Source organism: Agelaius phoeniceus, chromosome 22 (assembly GCF_051311805.1).
Source record: "Agelaius phoeniceus isolate bAgePho1 chromosome 22, bAgePho1.hap1, whole genome shotgun sequence".
NCBI classification, from domain to species: domain Eukaryota; kingdom Metazoa; phylum Chordata; class Aves; order Passeriformes; family Icteridae; genus Agelaius; species Agelaius phoeniceus.
In genome coordinates, this window is record NC_135286.1 from 6,108,273 (window position 1) to 6,130,170 (window position 21,898).

General features: G+C 54.8%; 1 protein-coding gene and 1 long non-coding RNA gene across 2 annotated transcripts; one reads left to right on the forward strand and one right to left on the reverse strand.

Annotated features, from left to right (window-relative positions):
• The first annotated feature begins 35 nt into the window (after positions 1 to 35).
• Positions 36 to 18,196, forward strand: SNRNP40 (small nuclear ribonucleoprotein U5 subunit 40). The gene is made up of 10 exons (XM_054648287.2): positions 36 to 287; positions 1,365 to 1,494; positions 2,564 to 2,657; positions 4,504 to 4,669; positions 6,262 to 6,384; positions 8,465 to 8,585; positions 9,934 to 10,016; positions 10,410 to 10,471; positions 13,668 to 13,771; positions 17,801 to 18,196. Exons 1-10 carry the CDS (start codon positions 54 to 56, stop codon positions 17,848 to 17,850), a joined length of 1,167 nt encoding a protein of 388 aa, XP_054504262.1. The 5' UTR covers positions 36 to 53; the 3' UTR covers positions 17,851 to 18,196.
• A 2,755-nt stretch (positions 18,197 to 20,951) lies between these two features.
• Positions 20,952 to 21,551, reverse strand: LOC143695613 (uncharacterized). The gene is made up of 3 exons (XR_013185006.1): positions 21,494 to 21,551; positions 21,319 to 21,393; positions 20,952 to 20,968 (listed from the first exon to the last, which is right to left on the reverse strand). It is a non-coding gene; the product is annotated as an uncharacterized LOC143695613 (long non-coding RNA).
• Between the last annotated feature and the right edge of the window lie 347 nt (positions 21,552 to 21,898).

Below are 21,898 nucleotides of genomic sequence, written 5' to 3' on the forward strand. Positions count from 1 at the left end.
GGGTGCGGCGCCGGGAGCCAATGGGGTGTGGGGGGCGGGGCCCGGTGCCCGCCATGATCGAGCAGCAGAAGCGAAAGGTCCCGGGTCCCGGGCCTGGTCCCGGCCCGGCGCCCGGCGCCCCCCCGGGACCCGTCGCCCCCGGAGCCGCTCCCGGAGCCGCCCCTGCGCCCGGCCCCGACCTCCCGCTCGTCCCCGTGCCCGCCAAGCGGCCCCGCCATGACCTGCCGGGGGCACCGGGCACGGGCGGCGCAGGGGGGCAGCCGGCGGCCGGGGCTCTGCTGCAGGCGGTAACGGGGGAACGTGGGGGGAGGGTGGGAGGTGAACTGGGTGGGATGGAGAGCTGGGGGGAGAAGGGCAGGGGTGGCTCCGGTAGGAGGGAAGGGCCACGAGCGGGTTGGGGTTCGGCACTGCTGAGGCACCTCTGGTGCTCAGTGCGGTTCTGGGCCCTCGGTTCGGGAGGGGCTGGAGCAGGTCCGGGGAATGGGGAACGGGCTGGAACCCCGGGAGAGGCTGAGGGAGCTGGGCAGGGGCTCAGCCTGGAGCAAAGGAGGCTCAGGGGGCCCTTGTGGCTCTGCACAGCTCCTGCCAGGAGGGCACAGCCGGGGGGGCCGGGCTGTGCTCCAGGGAACAGGGCCAGGAGCAGAGGGAACGGCCTCAGGCTGGGCCAGGGCAGGCTCAGGGTGGGCACTGCAGGAATTTCCCCATGGAAAGGGGGCTCAGGCCTTGGCAGGGGCTGCCCAGGGAGGTTTGCAGTGCCCAGCCCTGGGGGTGTCCCAGGAATGCCTGGAGGTGGCACTCAGAGCTCTGGGCTGGGGACAAGGTGGGGATCAGCTGGGACTCGATGGCCTTGCAGCTCTTTTCCCACCTCAGCTCTGGCATCCTGAGCACCAGAATCCCAAAGGCTTTTCCCACAAGGGAATATCCATCCAATGCAAGCCCCAGCAGCAGAGGTGGCCCTACCCCAGCCCCTTCTGGCAGGGAACATTTCCTGTTCCCCACAGCTCCAAACCCCTCACACCAACAACAGAGAGTCCTTAAAGTCCCATTTTTTTCCATATTGGGAGAAAAATTCCCCATGGAAAGGGGGCTCAGGCCTTGGCAGGGGCTGCCCAGGGAGGTTTGCAGTGCCCATCCCTGGGGGTGTCCCAGGAATTCCTGGATGTGGCACTCAGAGCTCTGGGCTGGGGACAAAGTGGGGATGGGGCACAGGCTGGACTGGATGATCTTGGAGCTCATTTCAAGCCTCAGTAGTGCTGGGATTCTGGAATTCTGGTGGCACAGTGAAGATGCTCAGCAGGGGTGGCAGGCTGGCCATCCCCTGGCCTTGTCCCTTGTCCCCTCACGGTGTCCCCTGTGTCCTGCAGGGTCCCCCCCGCTGCTCCTCGCTGCAGGCCCCCATCATGCTGCTGTCAGGACACGAGGGGGAGGTTTACTGCTGCAAGTTCCACCCCAACGGCAACACCCTGGCCTCAGCTGGCTTCGACAGGCTCATCTGTGAGTGCCACTGCTGTCCCCTGCTGTCCCCAGGCTCAGGCCCTGCTGCTGAGGGGTTTTAGCTCAGCCTTCCCCTGCTCCTGGAGGTGAATTGCTTCCCCAGGAAGCTTTTCCCAGCTCCTGTGGCAGGTGCCATCCTGCTGGTGCTGGAAATTTGCCTTGCTGGTGTTATTGTTGTTGCATTAATTGAAGGGATGGGACCACAATCAGGTTAAAGCCCATTTATTGTTTAAATAAACATCACTCCCAGAGGTTGGAGATTTTGAGACAGTAAGCAGTGGCCATAGCTTAAGATAGTTACAAATTCTTTGTTGCAGGACAGTATATAACTTTCTAACCTTATGGACAGTCACCACAGAGAATGTTTTGCTGTCACCTTTACTTACTTTTACTGCAGTGCAGATACTTTAACCAATAGGCTGTTATTACATGTACTTCTATTATACACACATATATATATATGTATACTTCTGTTATAACATCTAAACTCTTAACTTATTCTATACAATTACACCCTTACATTAGAAACCTTTCACCATCTTATCAGTACAGTTTCTCACTTACTTAAGGCATATTCTTAACTATAGAAACATAAGTTTATGATTTTTCTACTTAATGTCTGCATGCTTTATTTTCACATCAAGCCAAGCTCCTTCCAAGGCTGCAAATCAAACCCTCCAGTGTCTGTGACAGTTTCTATCTTTCCATTTCCCACAGCTGGAGCAGGCTGTGACAGCTCTGTGTCCCTGTCACATGGGTTCCAGAGGTCTGCAGAAATGCAGGTTTTGATGCTTCCAGAGGTCTGCAGAAATGCAGGTTTTGATGCTTAGGCTTGCTGAAGCAAAGATTTTATTTTTTTTTAATAAATTCACCTTAACCAAGACCCCTGAAGCTCCTTTGCCCTGGGGCTCAGCTGATGCTTTGTCACTGCTGTGAATGTCCCAGCTGGGACTCAGCACTGGGGATGGTCCATCCTGCACTTTGCTGAAACCCCAAAGATCAGCTCCATGCACAGCACAGGCTGTTCCTGTGCCTTTCCTGTGCTCACCTGTCCCTTGGTGTCCCCCAGTGCTCTGGAACGTCTACGGGGACTGTGACAACTTTGCCACCCTGAAGGGACACAGCGGGGCTGTCATGGAGCTGCACTACAACACGGATGGCAGGTGAGGGCAGGGGCTCTGTGCTGCTCAGGGAACAGGGCTGGAGCCCCAGGAGGGGCTGAGGGAGCTGGGCAGGGGCTCAGCCTGGAGCAAAGGAGGCTCAGGGGGCCCTTGTGGCTCTGCACAGCTCCTGCCAGGAGGGCACAGCCGGGAACAGGGCCAGGAGCAGAGGGAACGGCCTCAGGCTGGGCCAGGGCAGGCTCAGGGTGGGCACTGCAGGAATTTCCCCATGCAAAGGGGGCTCAGGCCTTGGCAGGGGCTGCCCAGGGAGGTTTGCAGTGCCCAGCCCTGGGGGTGTCCCAGGAATGCCTGGAGGTGGCACTCAGAGCTCTGGGCTGGGGACAAGGTGGGGATCAGCTGGGACTCGATGGCCTTGCAGCTCTTTTCCCACCTCAGCTCTGGCATCCTGAGCACCAGAATCCCAAAGGCTTTTCCCACAAGGGAATATCCATCCAATGCAAGCCCCAGCAGCAGAGGTGGCCCTACCCCAGCCCCTTCTGGCAGGGAACATTTCCTGTTCCCCACAGCTCCAAACCCCTCACACCAACACCAGAAAAGGAGCCCTGAAAGTCCTTAAAATCCCATTTTTGCATATTGGGGGAAAATTTCTGCATGGAAAGGGGGCTCAGGTTTTGGCAGGGGCTGCCCAGGTTGGTTTGCAGTGCCCATCCCTAGAGGTACCCAAGGAATTCCTGGATGTGGCACTCAGAACTGTGGGCTGGGCATTGGGCACAGCTTGGACTTGATGATCTTGGAGGTGTTTTCCAACCTAAATGATTCTGGCATTGTTACCTGTGCTCAGTCCATAGTCACCAAGTCGTTGTAGTGTGGGCAAAGGATCTGGGGGCACCTGTGACCCCCCCCCCCCAGTGTCATTGATGCAGTTTTGGGGCACAGAGGGAAGTTTGTGTTGGGTGCCTGGGAGTCATTGTGGAGGAGGAGAGAGAACAAGTGAGATACTGGTTAATTTAAAAGGCTGTTCCACCAGTGCTGCTGATCTGTGCTCATCCCAGGTGCTGCTTGAGGAGGAAGAAAAACAATTTCCAGCAGGGATTGAGGGGAGTTTGTCTGTGCAGCTGTTCCAGTGTCAGTCAGTGTTTCAGGCTCCTCCAAAACACCAAAGGGGGAGGTTCTTCTCCCTGGTTACTGGTTGTCTTGGTTTGGACAGACAGGTGTCTGCTAAGGAAGGCAGGAGCCTCCCCTGAAATGGACAATGCAAACCCCCTCCCTCCAAATTGCTGTAAATTTTAAATTAAGGGGCTCTCAGGCAAAAAATAATATGGGAACAGGAAATAACAGTTCTTTAATAGGGAAGACAATAAAAGGATAAAATAAAGAATGCAGTGAACTAAAGCAACAGTGCCAGAGTCAGAACCCAGCCTGACACCCTGTGGGTCAGGCTGGTGGCAGCAGAACCATTGGAATTGTGGCTCAGCCCTCCTGCAGTGCCAGGGCTGGTTCTGCTGGAGCAGGGATCCTGGAGAAAGGTGCAGTCTCTGCCTCTGCAGATCCAGGGCAAGAGGCAGCTGCTGTTCCTCTGGGCAATGCAGTGCAGAAGCCGTGCTGGTGTTCCAGAATCTCCAGATTCTATCCGGGTAGGAATGCTTGGCTCCTCCCTCTGGGCTCCCATCTGCCAATGGGATGCTGTAGTTCTTATCAGCCATGCAGGGACATTCCATAGCTGTTATCAGCAGGAGGAGTGGGTGTGGAAGAGATAAGGCAAACTGCCCATGAACAGGAGACAGCTGCCATGCAGATGGCAAACAGATACAGTTTCCTTGGCAATGCAGTACACAGGTAAAGGGAGGTGGGAAGGGAGCTGAGCCCTCACTGTGCTTGTTGCCTGCAGCATGCTCTTCTCAGCATCCACCGACAAAACCGTGGCTGTGTGGGACAGCGAGACAGGGGAGAGGGTCAAGAGGCTCAAGGGCCACACGTCCTTTGTCAACTCCTGCTACCCTGCCCGGAGGGGACCCCAGCTCGTCTGCACCGGCAGCGACGATGGCACTGTTAAGGTCAGTGTGTGCTGGGTTTGTGGGGTGCCCCATGGCAGGCAGGAATGATGAGTCTGACTCCATGTTCTCAGAAGGCTCATTTATTATTTTATGATACTGTATTATATTAAAGAACACTAAACTGTATTAAAGAATACAGAAAGGATACTTACACAATGCTAAAAAAAATAATAATGAAAGTCGTGACTCTCTCCAGAGCCCTGACACAGCTTGGCCCTGATTGGCCAAAGAGTGAAAACAACTCCCAGCAGAATCCAATGGAACAATCCCCTGTGGGTAAACAATCTCCAAACACATTCCACATGAGCACAGCACAGGAGAAGCCAATGAGAGAAGAATTGTTTTCCTTTTCTCTGAGGCTTCTCAGCTTCCCAAGAGAAAAACCCTGGGCAAGGGGATTGTTTCAGAAAATGTGAATGCCACAAGTGTGTGCCCTGGGCAAAACCTGGGGAAAAAAGGTGGGAAAGTTTTAGGATCTTCCCATTTATCTGAGCTGAATTCAGCTTTTTGTTACTCGCTGCATTATCACTCTGAGTTCAGAGTCAGAAATGTGACAGCAAATTTCACTGCTCTCTTTTTTTCTGTACTTCTCAGGGGGGTGGGGAAGGTTGAGCTGCTCAGCTGGGATTTTTCTGCTGCTCTGGATCCACACAAGTCCCTGACAGGAGGGGACTGTGATGGTGCTCATAGGGGTCTGAGGATGAGGGAAGAGATGAGGATCTGACTCCATGTTTCAGAAGGCTGATTTATTATTTTATGGTATATATTACATTAAAACTATACTAAAAGAATAGAAGAAAAGGTTTCATCTCAGAAGGCTGGCTAAGCTAAGAGTAGAAAGGAATGAATAACAAAGGCAGCTGTCCCAGACTCTCTGTCTGAGCCAGCTGGGCTGTGATTGGCCATTAATTACAAACAATCATGTGAGACCAATCCCAGATGCCCCTGTTGCATTCCACAGCAGCAGATAACCATTGGTTACATTTTGTCTCTGAGGCCTCTCAGCTTCTCAGGAGAAAAATCCTAAAGAAAGGATTTCCATAAAAGATGTGTGTGACAGGGGACCCCATGGGGGCCGGGCTGTGCTCCAGGGAACAGGGACAGGAGCAGAGGGAACGGCCTCAGGCTGGGCCAGGGCAGGCTCAGGGTGGGCACTGCAGGAATTTCCCCATGGAAAGGGGGCTCAGGCCTTGGAACTGCCCAGGGAGGTTTGCAGTGCCCAGCCCTGGGGGTGTCCCAGGAATTCTTTCTGGACAGAAAATCAGAAATCAGAGTTTCTTTCTGGATTAGCAAAGCATGAGAAAAGTCTTCCTGCAATCTGGGCTGGCCTCTTCTTTCTCCTGTAATCTCCTGTACTGGCTCCTTTCTCCCTCTCCTGAAATCTCTGCTGGTCTCTTCTTCCCTCTGTTCATTCCTGTGCTCCAGACACAGCAGATTCAATGTTTTTTGTAAAGATCTCCAGATCTGATGTTTTTTATGAGACCTACAAAGGCATTTCAGGAGAACAGGCTGAGTCTCTGCCAATATCTCTACTTTGATTTTGTTGTTAAATATCTGTGCCCACCTCTTACAAGTGCCACATTTCTCTCCAGCTGTGGGATATCAGGAAAAAAGCTGCTGTCCAGACATTCCAGAACACCTACCAGGTCCTGGCTGTCACCTTCAATGACACCAGTGACCAGATCATCTCTGGAGGCATTGACAATGACATCAAGGTAGGACCCTGTGTCCGTTTTCCTCCTGTCATACCCTGTGTTGGTCAAGGACAGCTGTGGGTGCCTCCTGCTGAATTTTCCATCCCCAACCCCCCTGGGCCTGCTGTGTCCATCCCTGCTGGTGGTACAGGGCCAGTAAAGTGGCAGGGAGCTGGGACAGCCTGGCAGGGACAGCGTGGCATTCGGGTGTCCCAGCACTGCTGTCACCTGCAGAGCCAGGCTGGAATGCTGGCAGCCTGGGACAGAGCCATGTGTGAGGTAAGCTGAGGAGAGCTTGGTGACGTCCCCTCTGTGCCCTCTGGCCCAGTTTGCAGCTCCCCTGGCACCTGATGGTGTGGAAAGTTCTTATTTACCAGTGAGCTCAGCGTTCATTCAGCTGATTGCCCTGGGGCTGCAGGGCTCAGCCTGTCCCCATGGCCTCAGCCTGTCCCCAGCCTGTCACAGCCAGTGCTTAGAGTGGCACTGCCACCAAAGCTGTCATCAGCCTGCCAGAGCTGTCCCCAGCTTGTCACAGCCAGTGCTCCGTGTGGCACTGCCACCAAAACTGCCCTCAGCCTGCCAGAGCTGTCCCCAGCCTGTCACAGCCAGAGCTTGGTGTGACATTGCCACCAGAGCTGTCCCCAGCCTGCCAGAGCTGTCCCCAGCCTGTCACAGCCAGAGCTTGGTGTGACATTGCCACCAGAGCTGTCCCCAGCCTGTCACAGCCAGTGCTTAGAGTGGCACTGCCACCAAAGCTGTCATCAGCCTGCCAGAGCTGTCCCCAGCCTGTCACAGCCAGAGCTTGGTGTGACATTGCCACCAGAGCTGTTCCCATCTTGTCACATGCAGAGCTTGGTGTGGCACTGCCACCAGAGCTGTCCCCAGCCTGTCACAGCCAGTGCTTAGAGTGGCACTGCCACCAGAGCTGCTCCCACTGCCCCTTTTTGGGAAGATCAGCCTGGAACTGGGAACTGGGCAGCTCCTGCTCTGTGCCAGGGGATTTGGGGGATTTTGGGGCCAGTTCAGGAGGAATTCTGCAGGCCTGGGGCTGCTGACATTGAACTCCTTGGAGGTCGAATGTATTCACTTGGAAATGTTCTAAAAGGCAAATTCTGCCTTTCTAGAAACCCATAAACTTCCAGCCTCATGTTTTCATGGGATCATGGAGTAGTTTGGATGGAAAGGATGAAACCCCACCCAGTGCCACCCCTGCCATGGCAGGGCCACCTCCCACTGTGCCAGGTGCTGCCAGCCCCAATGTCCAGCCTGGCCTTGGGCACTGCCAGGGCTCCAGGGGCAGCCCCAGCTGCTCTGGCAATTCCAGCCCAGCCCCTGCCCACCCTGCCAGGGAACAATTCCCAATTCCCAAGATCCCATCCAGCCCTGCCCTCTGCCACTGGCAGCCATTCCCTGCCTCCTGTGTGTGTGGGGTTGCTGCTGTGTAACTCCTTGGGGTTTGAACACATCCAGTTACAAATCTAAGGCACAAATCCCATTATTCTACAACTCCCATCTGTGTTGGTGTTCACAGGGGTCCCAGGACAAGGGAAGAGATGAGAATCTTGACTCCATGTTTCAGAAGGCTGATTTACTATTTTATGATATATATTATATTAAAAGAAAATGATATATTAAACTATAAAAAATGATATATTATAAAATGATATAAACTATATAAAATTATATATATATATAAAATGATATAAACTATATAAAATGATATATTAAACTCTACTAAAAGAATAGAAGAAAGGATTTCATCAGAAGGCTGGCAAAGAAAGGAATGATAATAAAATCTTGCATCTGACCAGAGAGCCTGAGCCAGCTGGGCTGTGATTGGTCATTAATTAGAAATAACCACATGAGCCCAATCCCAGATGCCCCTGTTGCATTCCACAGCAGCAGATAACCATTGGTTACATTTTGTCTCTGAGGCCTCTCAGCTTCTCAGGGGAAATAATCCCAACAAAAGGATTTTCCATAAAAGATGCCTGTGACACCCATCAACCTCCAGCAGCTGGCACCCACAGCTGCTGCTGAGGGCCTGTGTGGGTGCTGTGGAGCTGCAGCTGCAGCAGTGCTGGCTGTGTTTGTGTGCCAGGTGTGGGACCTGCGGCAGAACAAGCTCACCTACACCATGCGGGGCCACGCCGACTCGGTGACGGGCCTGAGCCTCAGCTCTGAGGGCTCCTACCTGCTCTCCAACGCCATGGACAACACAGGTACACCCTGCTGACCTCCAGGGACACCTCTGGCTGCTCATCCTGCCACAGCTCAGCTGGGGTGGGCTGCAGGGAGCTTGGCTCCAGAGCTGAGCCCTCAGTTGGGGTCCTTGATGGGAGAGCAGCTGCCTCAGGGGGTTTGTCCCAGCTCCTGCAGGACACTGAGGACAGGAGCCATGGCACAGGTTGTCCTGCAGGATATGGGGGACAGGAGCCATGGCACAGGTTATCCTGCAGGAATTGGGGACAAGAGCCATGGCACAGGTTATCCTGCAGGATATTGGGGACAAGAGCCATGGCACAGGTTATCCTGCAGGATATTGGGGACAAGAGCCATGGCACAGGTTATCCTGCAGGACACTGGGGACAAGAGCCATGGGACATGTTATCCTGCAGGATATTGGGAACAGGAGCCATGGCACAGGTTATCCTGCAGGATATGGGGACAAGAGCCATGGCACAGGTTATCCTGCAGGAATTGGGGACAGGAGCCATGGCACAGGTTATCCTGCAGGGCCTGGGGACAGGAGCCATGGCACAAGTTATCCTGCAGGATATTCGGGACAAGAGCCATGGCACAGGTTATCCTGCAGGATATTCGGGACAAGAGCCATGGCACAGGTTATCCTACAGGGAACCATGGCACAGGTTATCCTGTGGGATATAGGGGACAGGAGCCATGGCACAGGTTATCCTGCAGGATATTCGGGACAAGAGCCATGGCACAGGTTATCCTGCAGGATATTCGGGACAAGAGCCATGGCACAGGTTATCCTACAGGGAACCATGGCACAGGTTATCCTGTGGGATATAGGGGACAGGAGCCATGGCACAGGTTATCCTGCAGGATATTGGGGACAGGAGCCATGGCACAGGTTATCCTGCAGGATATTGGGGACAGGAGCCATGGGACAGGTTTGTCCCCTCAGCAGGAGTGACAGCCCAGCTCCTGCAGGACATTGGGGACAAGAGCCATGGCACAGGTGATCTGTGCACTCTGGCTGGTGTCAAGGTGGCTTGGCTGTGTCCCCTCAGCAGGAGTGACAGCCCAGCTGCCACCCTGCCTGTCCCCTTGTCCCTCAGTGAGTCTGAGCCCATCAGGGCTGTGCCCATGGCATGTGTCAGGATGAGGAAAAGCCTCCTGTGAGGAGCTGGGGCTCCATTTTGGGATGGCAGGTTGGGAGGTTTTTGTAATTCCACATTGCTGCTGTTCTGCCAGGGCAAAGCCTCCTGCAGGGGAAGCTGCTGGTTCCCTGTGGGGAGTGAGGGGTCAGGGAGCCTGTCCTGGGCACGGGGGCTTTGCCAGGGGTCCCTGTCCCCCTCAGCTCTGTCCCTCCCTCTGTTGCAGTCCGGATCTGGGACGTGAGGCCCTTTGCCCCCAAGGAGAGATGTGTGAAGATTTTCCAGGGAAATGTCCATAATTTTGAGAAGGTGAGTGTGCTCCACTCCTTGTTCAATTCCCTCTGCTATTAACTTGCTTCTAAATTGTTTTTTTTTCAATTCAAGCTTAGGCCAGAAAGGCTTTAATAAGAACTCTAAGAAAGATGAATCCACAAAGTGGGTTCCAATTAAAGCCTCAGTAACAAGATTTCTTTGCTCAGTTCATTTGTAATTAGTTGTAAATTAAGTATTTTCTACACTTACCATCTACTTTGTGTAAAATAACAAGGCACTGGCTGTTTCCAGCAATAAAATAAAATCTGTAATTACCATCTCATCTTCCAAGGGAGATCATTAAAGTGGTGCTGGTTAAAGTCTCATGGTGATTTGAGTTCAAGGCAAAGGGGGAAACTAAATAGGTCTGTGCATGTTCTTTTGTTTTAGAACCTTCTGAGGTGCTCCTGGTCCCCAGATGGCAGCAAAATTGCAGGGGGCTCTGCTGATAGGTGAGTTTGCACTGCATTCCTCTGTCCCCAGCAGCCCCTGATGGATTTGCAGCGTTCCTAGATCAGAATCTCCAGGCTCAGGGCTGTGTGTAGAGGTGGGAAATCCCAAAGAGCCCTCAGGGAGTTTTCCTGTTTTCCACAGGGATGTGTTTCTGCTGCTTTGGGGTCTGTGGAGGAGCATCTGACTGTTGTAAAATCTGGTTGTTATTATTGTCAAAAGCTGGCTGAGGCTCTGCCCTGTCCCACCACAGGATCCCCCAGCAGGTGACAGGGACATCTTTGCCACTGGCTTGGAGCCCTGGGTGTCCTGGCAGAAGCTTGGGGGGGTCTTTGAGAGCTCTGTGTGTGGGGTTGGAGGATGAGGAGCACAAATCCCAGTTAAATCCCTGCATGGTGGGATTCCACAGATCATTAATGACTCCTCCTTTAATTAAGGAGAAAAAAAATCAATTGGCACATCTCAGACTTGTAAGTGAACGATTCTGTAAAGGGAGCTGAGGAGTGGAAAGGGCAGAGGGAGGATGCAGAGCAGGGTCTGAAGGTCCCTGTGAAGGACACCAATGGCCCCTGGAGCAAATCCAGGCCCAAATCCAGTGCCAGGGAGACAGGAATTCCTGCAGGCCAGGGGCCAGGCCATGGAGCAGCAGTAATCACCAGATTAATGAGCTTCTGATAGCACAGAGGCAGAACTTGAGCTCTCCCTGTCCAGATTTAGTGGGGCAGCTGTCCCAGCATGAGCTGGGGCTGTGACTGCACCCAGCCCTGCTGGGCTCTGAGTGGGGAGGGAGAATTCCTGCCTGGGGAGGGAGAATCCCTGCCCTGGGGGGAGAGCAGCAATCCCTGCCCTGGGGGGAGAGCAGCAATCCCTGCCCTGGGGGGAGAGCAGCAATCCCTGCCCTGGGGGGAGAGCAGCAATCCCTGCCCTGGGGGGAGAGCAGCAATCCCTGCCCTGAGGGGAGAGCAGCAATCCCTGCCCTGGGGGAAGAGCAGCAATCCCTGCCCTGGGGGAAGAGCAGCAATCCCTGCCCTGAGGGGAGAGCAGCAATCCCTGCCCTGGGGAGAGAGCAGCAATCCCTGCCCTGAGGGGGAAGAGCAGCAATCCCTGCCATGGTGGGAGAGCAGCAATCCCTGCCCTGAGGGGGAAGAGCAGCAATCCCTGCCATGGTGGGAGAGCAGCAATCCCTGCCCTGGGGAGAGAGCAGCAATCCCTGCCCTGAGGGGAGAGCAGCAATCCCTGCCCTGGGGGGAGAGCAGCAATCCCTGCCCTGGGGAGAGCAGCAATCCCTGCCCTGGGGAGAGCAGCAATCCCTGCCATGGTGGGGAGAGCAGCAATCCCTGCCCTGAGGGGAGAGCAGCAATCCCTGCCCTGAGGGGAGAGCAGCAATCCCTGCCCTGGAGAGCAGCAATCCCTGCCCTGGGGGGAGAGCAGCAATCCCTGCCCTGGGGAGAGCAGCAATTCCTGCCCTGGGGAGAGCAGCAATCCCTGCCCTGGGGGGAGAGCAGCAGCAATCCCTGCCCTGGGGAGAGAGCAGCAATCCCTGCCCTGGGGAAGCAGAGATTCCTGCCCTGGGGAAGCAGAGATTCCTGCCCTGGGGAGAGCAGCAATCCCTGCCCTGGAGAGCAGCAATCCCTGCCCTGGAGAGCAGCAATCCCTGCCCTGGAGAGCAGCAATCCCTGCCCTGGGGAGAGCAGCAATCCCTGCCTGGATCCCTGTGGCCAGGCTGAGCCCTGTTCTGGGCAGGTGTTCCTGGGGTTTGGGTCACTTGGTTCTTTCTGCAGGTGCTGCTGGAGCTCAGGGCTCTGACAGCTCCTGGGGCAGGTCCCAGCAGAGCTCCCCACAGCAGACACTGGGATTTGGGGATTTTGGGCTCAGTTTCCCTGACTCTGAGACTGTTTTTTAGAGAAGTGTGGAAGTTCAGCTGTGCCTGGTGCTGCCAGGGGAGGATGCTGGGGGGTTCTCAACCCAGGCAGGAGCCAGCAGTGGGTGAGGCCTGGCAGAGAGTGATCAAAGGGCTCAGCATGATCCCATCACTCCCTAATAAAGGCTGGCAAGGGGCTCATGTGGCACAGCAGGAAGGAATCCCATCTTTAGAGCTGCTGGCTGGGAGGGGCTGCAGTGCAGCAGGGCTGGGGGGCTCTGGGCTCCTCACTGCCAGCCCAAGGGATGCCTGGATGTGCACAGAGTGTGTGGGGCTCTTTGGGAGGCTGAGACCCCTCCTCCCCATTCCCAGTGCTGATTTCCTCCCTGTCCCTGCACTATCAAGGATTTCTTTGGCCTCACAGCTTTCAAATCCATCTCTGTGCCCTGAGGGGTGAGGTGCACTGCTGGCAGGGAGGTTTTTGCCAGCTCTTGACTCCTCCCTGCTCAGCCTCTGCTCTCCTGGGCCTGTCAGAGCAGCATTTTTCCATTTTTCTCCTGGGAAGTTCCTGTTTATCCTCACAAAGATCATTCCAGCTGCAGAACTGTCACTATAGGACACTAAACAGCACAAGCACACAGTGCTGCTCTCAAGGTGAAGAAAAGGGAAGTTTATTTTCTGACTCTGACATTTATAGATTTCCAAAAGTGGCAGTGCTGTGATGGTGTTCACAGGGGTCTCAGGTTGAGGGAGGAGATGAGGATCTGACTCCATGGTTCAGAAGGCTGATTTATTATTTTATGATATATATTACATTAAAACTATACTAAAAGAATAGAAGAAAAGGTTTCATCAGAAGGCTGGCTAAGAATAGAATAGAATAGGAATCATAACAAAGGTTTGTGGCTCAGCTCTCTGTCTGAGCCAGCTGACTGTGATTGGCCATTAATTAGAAACAACCACATGAGCTCAATCCCAGATGCCCCTGTTGCATTCCACAGCAGCAGATAACCATTGGGTACATTTTGTTCCTGAGGCCTCTCAGCTTCTCAGGAGGAAAAATCCTAAGGAAAGGATTTTCCATAAAAGATGTCTGTGACAACAGTGCCACCTCTCCAATGACACTGGACAAACCAACAGCCCCTCAAATCTCTCCTCCTCCACAAAAGAATGCAAAACAATGAGTTATTTACACAAGGTGTGTGACAACGTTTGTTACAAGAATGTGAATATCAGAAGGCTTAGAAAATCTTAAAAAATCAGGGTGACCCAGAAGCACCTGGGGGCACAGGTGTTTTCCTTGGCCCATGGCTGCCCTCAGCAGGACTCTGTTGCAGGTTTGTGTACGTGTGGGACACCACCTCCAGGAGGATCCTGTACAAGCTGCCTGGCCATGCTGGCTCTGTCAATGAGCTGGCCTTCCACCCCGAGGAACCCATCAGTAAGTGCTCCCCCCTCCAGGGCTCACTGAGCTGCTGATCCTCTGGGAAGTGACCTCAGAATTGCCAATTATCAGATTTAGGGGGGGCAGAGCTTGGTTTGCTCATCTCCACTTGAGTGGGGGCACCCTGGGCTGAGCACGGGGACTCTGGGACTGGGCTGGGGACACCCAGAGGGCAGCAGGGTGGCTCTTGCTGTGGGCTGGGGGTGGCTGCCACTGCCCAGGGCTTGTCCAACCTTCCCAGGGGCCATGAGGAACAGGTTTGGAATGGCTGGGATGCCATGGGTATAACCATGTGTGGTGATTGCCTCAGGACATGGATCACCAGGGAGCCTGGGGGGTCCTAACTGTCCCAAAAGCTGTAGGAAGCAAATCAAAGAATCACAAAATCATAATCCCAGAATGGTTTGGGTTGGAAGGGTCTTTAAATCCCACCCAGTGCCACCCCTGCCATGGCAGGGCCACCTCCCACTGTGCCAGGTGCTGCCAGCCCCAATGCCCAGCCTGGCCTTGGGCACTGCCAGGGCTCCAGGGGCAGCCACAGCTGCTCTGGGCACCCTGGCAGAGCCCAAACCTCTCCAACCAGGCCTTGCCAGGCTACAAACCCCTGTGGCAAATGGCACTGGGGGCACCTGGAACCATGCAGGAAATCATTCTTTCCTTGCCTTTCTCCATTTGCTGCAATGGTTTCTGGTGCTGGTTTCCATCCTGGATTGAGGAATGGGAATGCCAGAGTGGTTTGGGTGGGAAGGGATCTTCAATGCCAGCTCATTGCAGCCCAGGGCCACCTCCCACTGTGCCAGGTGCTGCCAGCCCCAATGTCCAGCCTGGCCTTGGGCACTGCCAGGGCTCCAGGGGCAGCCCCAGCTGCTCTGGCAATTCCAGCCCAGCCCCTGCCCACCCTGCCAGGGAACAATTCCTTCTCAAAATCCCACCCAAAGGAAGCTGTGGGTGCAGTGGGTTTGGGTCCTGTTCTGGAGGTGGCACCACACTCAGAGCTGGCTGATGCAAAGCTCAGGTGGCTTTTCAGAGGCATTTGAAGGTGGGACCAGGCTCCATTCCCATCTCCTGGTCCAGCATGGGCTGGGCAGGACTGCAGGGTTCTGGGTTTCCATGGAAACGTTCACCTTGGCCTGGTCAGCAGCCAGAAATTCCCAGCAGTCACCCCCAAAGGCAAGGCAAGGGGCAGGGAGCTCTGGTACCCTCAGCTCTGCTGGGCTGGGGCTGTGCTGCAGGAGCAGAGCCAGCTCCTCTCTGGGTGTGGGATCCTGTGCTCAGCTCCTCTTGGCCCATCAATCACAGATAACAATTAAAAAACTCTTACTAAAAACCCATTGAGTCGTGCAGCTGCTGGCTGGGAGCTCCTGGGGATGTTAATCCATAAATCCCTGCAGGATTCTCACCTGCACAGGCAGCCAGGCTGTGACAGGGTGACAAACACTGGGCTGGGAATGGTGCAGAAACCACCAGAGCTCTCCTGGACAGGGATGAAACCACTGCTGGTGTCTTCTGGGTCATTCTTGGGAATTCCCTGAGGAGAGGAAGGGGCTGGAGCCCCAGGAGAGGCTGCGGGAGCTGGGAAGGGTCTGGAGCCCCAGGAGTGGCTGAGGGAGCTGGGCAGGGGCTCAGCCTGGAGCAAAGGAGGCTCAGGGGGCCCTTGTGGCTCTGCACAGCTCCTGCCAGGAGGGCACAGCCGGGAACAGGGACAGGAGCAGAGGGAACGGCCTCAGGCTGGGCCAGGGCAGGCTCAGGGTGGATTTTTGGGAAGAATTCCCCATGGAAAGGGTGCCCAGCCTGGCACAGCTGCCCAGGGCAGTGCTGGATCCCCATCACTGTAGGGATTTAGAAGCCCTGTGGATGTGGCACTTGGGGACATGGGCAGGGCCGGGTTAAAGGTTGGACTCGATGATCTCAGAGGGATTTTCCAGCCCTGATGATTTTATAATTCCACAAAGACATCAGAATCTGGCCCTTCTGACCCGTGTCCAGTGTCCAGCCCTTGTGGTGGGAGTCCCCATCCCTGGAGGTGTTCAGAGCACCTGGGGATGTGGCACGGGTGACCCTGGGGTGGTGCCAGGCTGGCAGTTGGGTGTGATGGTCTCGAGGTGTTCCCCCAGCTCACGGATCCCGTGTCTGTGGCTCAGGGCCAGGGGAGCTGGGAGCCATTGGGTTTTCCCTGTTCCCAGGCCATGCTGTCCTGGGGACACTTTCCTGGCCAGATGTGCCCTCTAGTGGCACCCGGAGCTGGCAGAGCCCAGGCTGGAGCTCAGCACTGCCCGGGCTGGAAACCCCAGTGGGGAGCCCTGCAGGGGGGGATTCATCCATGGGACCCCATTGGGGAGCCCTGCAGGGGGAGGTTCATCCATGGGGGGAGCCCTGCAGGGGGGGTTCATCCATGGAACCCCAGTGGGGAGCCCTGCAGGGGGGGATTCATCCATGGGGAGCCCTGCAGGGGGGGTTCATCCATGGGAACACCCAAGGGAGCCCTGCAGGGGGGTTCATCCATGGGGGGAGCCCTGCAGGGGGGTTCATCCATGGGAACAGCCTGGGGGAGCCCTGCAGGGGGGTTCATCCATGGGGACAGCCCTGGGGAGCCCTGCAGGGGGGGTTCATCCATGGGAACAGCCCTGGGAGCCCTGCAGGGGGGTTCATCCATGGAACCCCATTGGGGAGCCCTGCAGGGGGGTTCATCCATGGGGACCCCATTGGGGAGCCCTGCAGGGGGGGTTCATCCATGGGAACAGCCTGGGGGAACCCTGCAGGGGGGTTCATCCATGGAACCCCATTGGGGAGCCCTGCAGGGGGGGGTTCATCCATGGGGGGCCCTGCAGGGGGGTTCATCCATGGAACCCCATTGGGGAGCCCTGCAGGGGGGGTTCATCCATGGGAACCCCATTGGGGAGCCCTGCAGGGGGGTTCATCCATGGGGGGAGCCCTGCAGGGGGGGTTCATCCATGGGAACACCCAAGGGAGCCCTGCAGGGGGGGTTCATCCATGGGAACACCCAAGGGAGCCCTGCATGGGGGGTTCATCCATGGGGACAGCCCTGCAGGGGGGTTCATCCATGGAACCCCATTGGGGAGCCCTGCAGGGGGGTTCATCCATGGGAACAGCCCTGGGGATCCCTGCAGGGGGGGTTCATCCATGGAACCCCATTGGGGAGCCCTGCAGGGGGGTTCATCCATGGGAACACCAAGGGAGCCCTGCAGGGGGGTTCATCCATGGGGGGCCCTGCAGGGGGGTTCATCTTCCTCCCTTCCCCTGCCAGCCCAGCTGTGCCCAGCAGCTCGGGGACAATGGGTGGCAGCTCGGGGTGGCCTTGGCGGCACAGTGCTGTTCATGGCTGGCTTAGGAAGAGCTGAGATCTGGTTTCCAAAAAAAATGAGGAGTTTGGGCTGTGCCCTCAGGGAGGTCACAAACCACTGGAGTCATTTTTGTATTCTACTTCAGTTTTTGTATTATAATTTTTGTATTCTATTTCAGTTTTTATATTCCATTTTAATTTTTTCATTCTATTTCAGTTTTTGTATTTTAATTTTTGCATTCTATTTCAGTTTTTATATTCTATTTCAGTTTTTGTATTATAATTTTTGTATTCTATTTCAGTTTTTATATTCCATTCTAATTTTTGTATTCTATTTTAGTTTTTGTATTTTAATTTTTGGATTCTCCTTCAGTTTTTGTATTTTAATTTTTGCATTCTGTTTCAGTTTTTGTATTCTATTTTAACTTTTGCATTTTATTTCAGTTTTTGTATTTTAATTTTTGCATTCTATTTCAGTTTTTATATTCTATTTCAGTTTTCATACTCTATTTTAATTTTTGTATTCAGTTTTTATATTTTATATTGTTTTAATTTTTGTATTCCATTTTAGCTTTTTATTTAATTTTGTATTCTATTTTCATTTTTGTATTATAATTCAGTTTTCATGTTCGATTTTAATTTTTGCATTCCATTTCAGTTTTTAATATTGTTTTAATTTGTATATTGTTTTAATTTCTTTATTCCTTTCTTTCCTTGCCCTTCAGTTCTCTCTGCATCCAGTGACAAAAGGCTCTACATGGGGGAGATCCAGTGATGGCCCAGGAGCTGCTGGATCTGTGCCTCGGTGCTGCCCTGGCTGGGTGATTCCCCTCCCAGTGCAGCAGGTGACAGCTCGGTGTGACAGCCCCTAGTGCAGGCTGTCCCCTCCCCACATCTCACTGAGCAGCTTTTTCCACCTCCCCTTTCTTTGGGGGGCAGGAAAACTTGGAATTGAAAGGAATTTCGTTTTGGCTGTGCCACTGACAGTGAAATCCTTCTCCAGATCCCTTGAAATTGAGAACTTTTGGTTCAGTTCCACACGTGGCCTGTATATCCCTGTCCTGTTTCCTTTGGAGTTTTTTTGATACAGTTAAACTGCAATAAATGGCTTTTTTTACACAGCTCAGTGCCTGGGATTCATTGCTCTGTGTCTTGGTTTGAACAGCCAGGTGTCTGCTGAGGAGGGCAGGAGCCTCCCCTGAAATGGAAAATGCAAACCCCCTCCCTCTGAATTATTGTAGTTTCGACATTAAGGGGCTCTTAGGCAAAGATGTGGGAGCAGGAATAACAGCTCTTTATTAGGAAAGAAAATGAAAATAAAATACAAATGTAGTAATACAAACCAAGCCTGGCAGAGTGAGAGCAGCCCTGGCACGCTGTGGGTCAGGGGGTGGCACAGCCCCATCCCATGGGGGCTCAGCCCTCCTGCAGTGCCAGCTGTGCTTCTGCTGGAGCAGGGATCCTGCACAAGGGGGGAGTTTTCCTCTGCAGCTCCAGGGCTGCTGCAGATGGGCCTGGGCTCCCTCTGGCCATGCAGGGCAGCAGAAGCTGCTCCTCTGGCAATGCCCTGGGCAAAGGCTGCTGGGCTGTGCCAGGCTCCCATTGGATCCAGGTAGGAATGCTTGGCTCCTGCCCTGGGCAATGCAGCATCTCCCCATGGGATGCTGGAATTGGATCAGCCCTGCAGGGACACTCAGTGGCCATGGACAGCAGAGATCTCCTGCAGGGAGGATTGGCTGTGGCAGAGATCAAGAAAACTGCCCCAAGAACAGCAGAGAACTGCCACATCAGAATAGGGCATATTCCCCATAGGAATAGAACACACACTCCCCATTTCCAACCTCAGACACTCTGGTTACTTTTCTGTTCTGCAGTTTTAAATCCAGGTCCTGTCCTGTAGCTAACCAGGGAAATCATTGAGCTGGAATGATGGAATCCTTGGTGGAATCACTGAACTCATGGAATGGTTTGGTTGGGAAGAGACCTTAAACCCCACCCAGTGCCCCCCCTGCCATGGCAGGGCCACCTCCCACTGTGCCAGGTGCTGCCAGCCCCAATGTCCAGCCTGGCCTTGGGCACTGCCAGGGCTCCAGGGGCAGCCACAGCTGCTCTGGGCACCCTGGCAGAGCCCAAACCTCTCGAACCAGGCCTTGCCAGGCTACAAACCCCTGTGGCAAATGGCACTGGGGGCACCTGGAACCATGCAGGAAATCATTCTTTCCTTGCCTTTCTCCATTTGCTGCAATGGTTTTTGGTGCTGGTTTCCATCCTGGATTGAGGAATGGGAATGCCAGAGTGGTTTGGGTGGGAAGGGATCTTCAATGCCAGCTCATTGCAGCCCAGGGCCACCTCCCACTGTGCCAGGTGCTGCCAGCCCCAATGTCCAGCCTGGCCTTGGGCACTGCCAGGGCTCCAGGGGCAGCCCCAGCTGCTCTGGCAATTCCAGCCCAGCCCCTGCCCACCCTGCCAGGGAACAATTCCCAATTCCCAAGATCCCATCCAGCCCTGCCCTCTGCCACTGGCAGCCATTCCCTGCCTCCTGTCCCTCCATCCTTGGCCCCAGTCCCTCTCCCAAATCCAGGGAGGGTTCTCCAGCTCCTGGCAGCTCCCCACACCCCCCTCCCATCGTTCCCCTGGCCCCAGGGGGAATGGCTGCTGCAGCCTGGGGCTGTCCCTGGAGTTGTCCCTGGGCCCCTGGGGTGTCCCCTGGTCCCTGCCCTCAGTGGATGAGTGACAGGAGCCCTTGGGGAGGTGCTGCTCAGGCAGATCCATCTCCAGATCTCGATGGGTGAGCAGCTCCAGGCAGACAAAGCCCTCCCTGGAGAGGTGCAGGTTGGAGGCATGGGAGGGTTATTTTATTTACTTTTTAAAAATTTTGGTTATTTTTATTACCGTGTTTTATTTACTTTTACTTTTATAATTTTTATTAATTTTAAATTTTTGTTTGTTTCTTTATTTATTATATTATTATTTCTTTATTACTATTTTTTATTTATTTTATTATTCTAGGGTTTCTTTTACTGCCAGGAAGGACCCTGGGCACGCCACAGTGGGAGCCTCGTGCCCAGGGCTGAGCCCCTTCCTCTGCCCCTGGCTGGGGAGGGGTTGCCCCGCAGATTTAGGGTTTAATTAGAGCCTCTTTAATTATAATCCCAAGGGTTTATGGGTTTATTTGGAGCTATACCAAGTGCCAGAGGGGAGAGAGACCCTTGGGGCTGATCTGTGCCTGAGCCTTAGCAGGTCCTGCTTCTTTAAAGGAACCAAAAAAGGGTTTTGTTCCTAATTCCCACCCCAGGAACCAGCAGGGAACAGAGGGAAGGGCATCCTTCCTCCCCTGCCTGAGTCCTGGGCAGTCCTGGGGCTCCTGGTGCCAGGCAGGGGGGGTGGATGGATCCACAGCCCAGCCTGGGGTCCCTGGGTGTCACCCCCTGTGCCTGGACACCCCCATGGCCTGGGCACAAGGGACACGGAGCCGTGACCCAGATCGGGAAATGATCCGGATTAAGGGCAAATCCCTGAGCAGAGGGAGGGGAGAGAGAGACCTGGATGGACAGAGCAGGGCTGGACAGACAGAGCCTGACCTGGACGGACAGAGCAGGGCTGGATGGACAGAGCAGGGCTGGATGGACAGAGCAGGGCTGGACAGACAGAGCCTGACCTGGACGGACAGAGCCTGACCTAAACAGGCAGAGCCTGACCTGGACGGACAGAGCAGGGCTGGACAGACAGAGCAGGGCTGGACAGACAGAGCCTGACCTGGACAGACAGAGCCAGGCCTGGATGGACAGAGCAGGGCTGGACAGACAGAGCCTGACCTGGACAGACAGAGCCTGACCTGGATGGACAGAGCAGGGCTGGACAGACAGAGCCTGACCTGGACAGACAGAGCAGGGCTGGACAGACAGAGCCAGGCCTGGATGGACAGGGCAGGGCTGGACAGACAGAGCAGGGCTGGACAGACAGAGCAGGGCTGGACAGAGCCTGACCTGGATGGACGGAGCCTGACCTGGACACACAGAGCAGGGCTGGACAGACAGAGCAGGGCTGGACAGACAGAGCCAGAACCGGACAGACAGAGCCTGACCTGGACAGACAGAGCCAGAACCGGACAGACAGAGCCTGACCTGGACAGACAGAGCCAGAACCAGACAGACAGAGCCTGACCTGGACAGACAGAGCCAGGCCTGGATGGACAGAGCAGGGCTGGATGGACAGAGCCTGACCTGGATGGACAGAGCCTGACCTGGACAGACAGAGCCAGACCTGGATGGACAGAACCACACCCTGGATGGACAGAGCAGGGCTGGACAGACAGAGCCTGACCTGGATGGACAGAGCAGGGCTGGACAGACAGAACCACACCCTGGATGGACAGAGCAGGGCTGGACAGACAGAACCACACCCTGGACAGACAGAACCACACCCTGGATGGACAGAGCAGGGCTGGGCAGCTCTGTGGGCACTCCCTGCCCATGCCCAGCTGCCCCTGGCACGCTGCCCCCAGCACTGAGCACCCAACCCAGGTCCCTGTGCCCATCCCAGCTCTGTGACCATTCCCAGTGCCAAGGAATTAAACAATAATTTATAGTGAGGAATTAACCCTTTGTTCCCTGTGGGCAGCGAGGAGGGACACAGGGGTGGGACAGCTCAAGGTTTCAGTGCTCATTGCAGCCAGGGCTGGACAATGCCCACCCCTTGGACCATGGGTCCCTGTCCCAGCCCCTGGGAGGGAGGAAACTTGGTCTGGGAGAAATTGGAATCCACCATGGAGAGCTGGAGCACCCCTTGGAGAGCTGGAACCCACCATGGAGAGCAGGAACCCA

Bases quoted from the DNA above. Each gene is read 5' to 3' on its own strand.
- SNRNP40 (XM_054648287.2), top strand. From the start codon at position 54: ATGATCGAGCAGCAGAAGCGAAAGGTCCCGGGTCCCGGGCCTGGTCCC. The intron at 4,670-6,261 runs GTCAGTGTGTGC...ATTTCTCTCCAG, and splicing joins GCGACGATGGCACTGTTAAG to CTGTGGGATATCAGGAAAAA. The intron at 10,472-13,667 runs GTGAGTTTGCAC...ACTCTGTTGCAG, and splicing joins GCAGGGGGCTCTGCTGATAG to GTTTGTGTACGTGTGGGACA.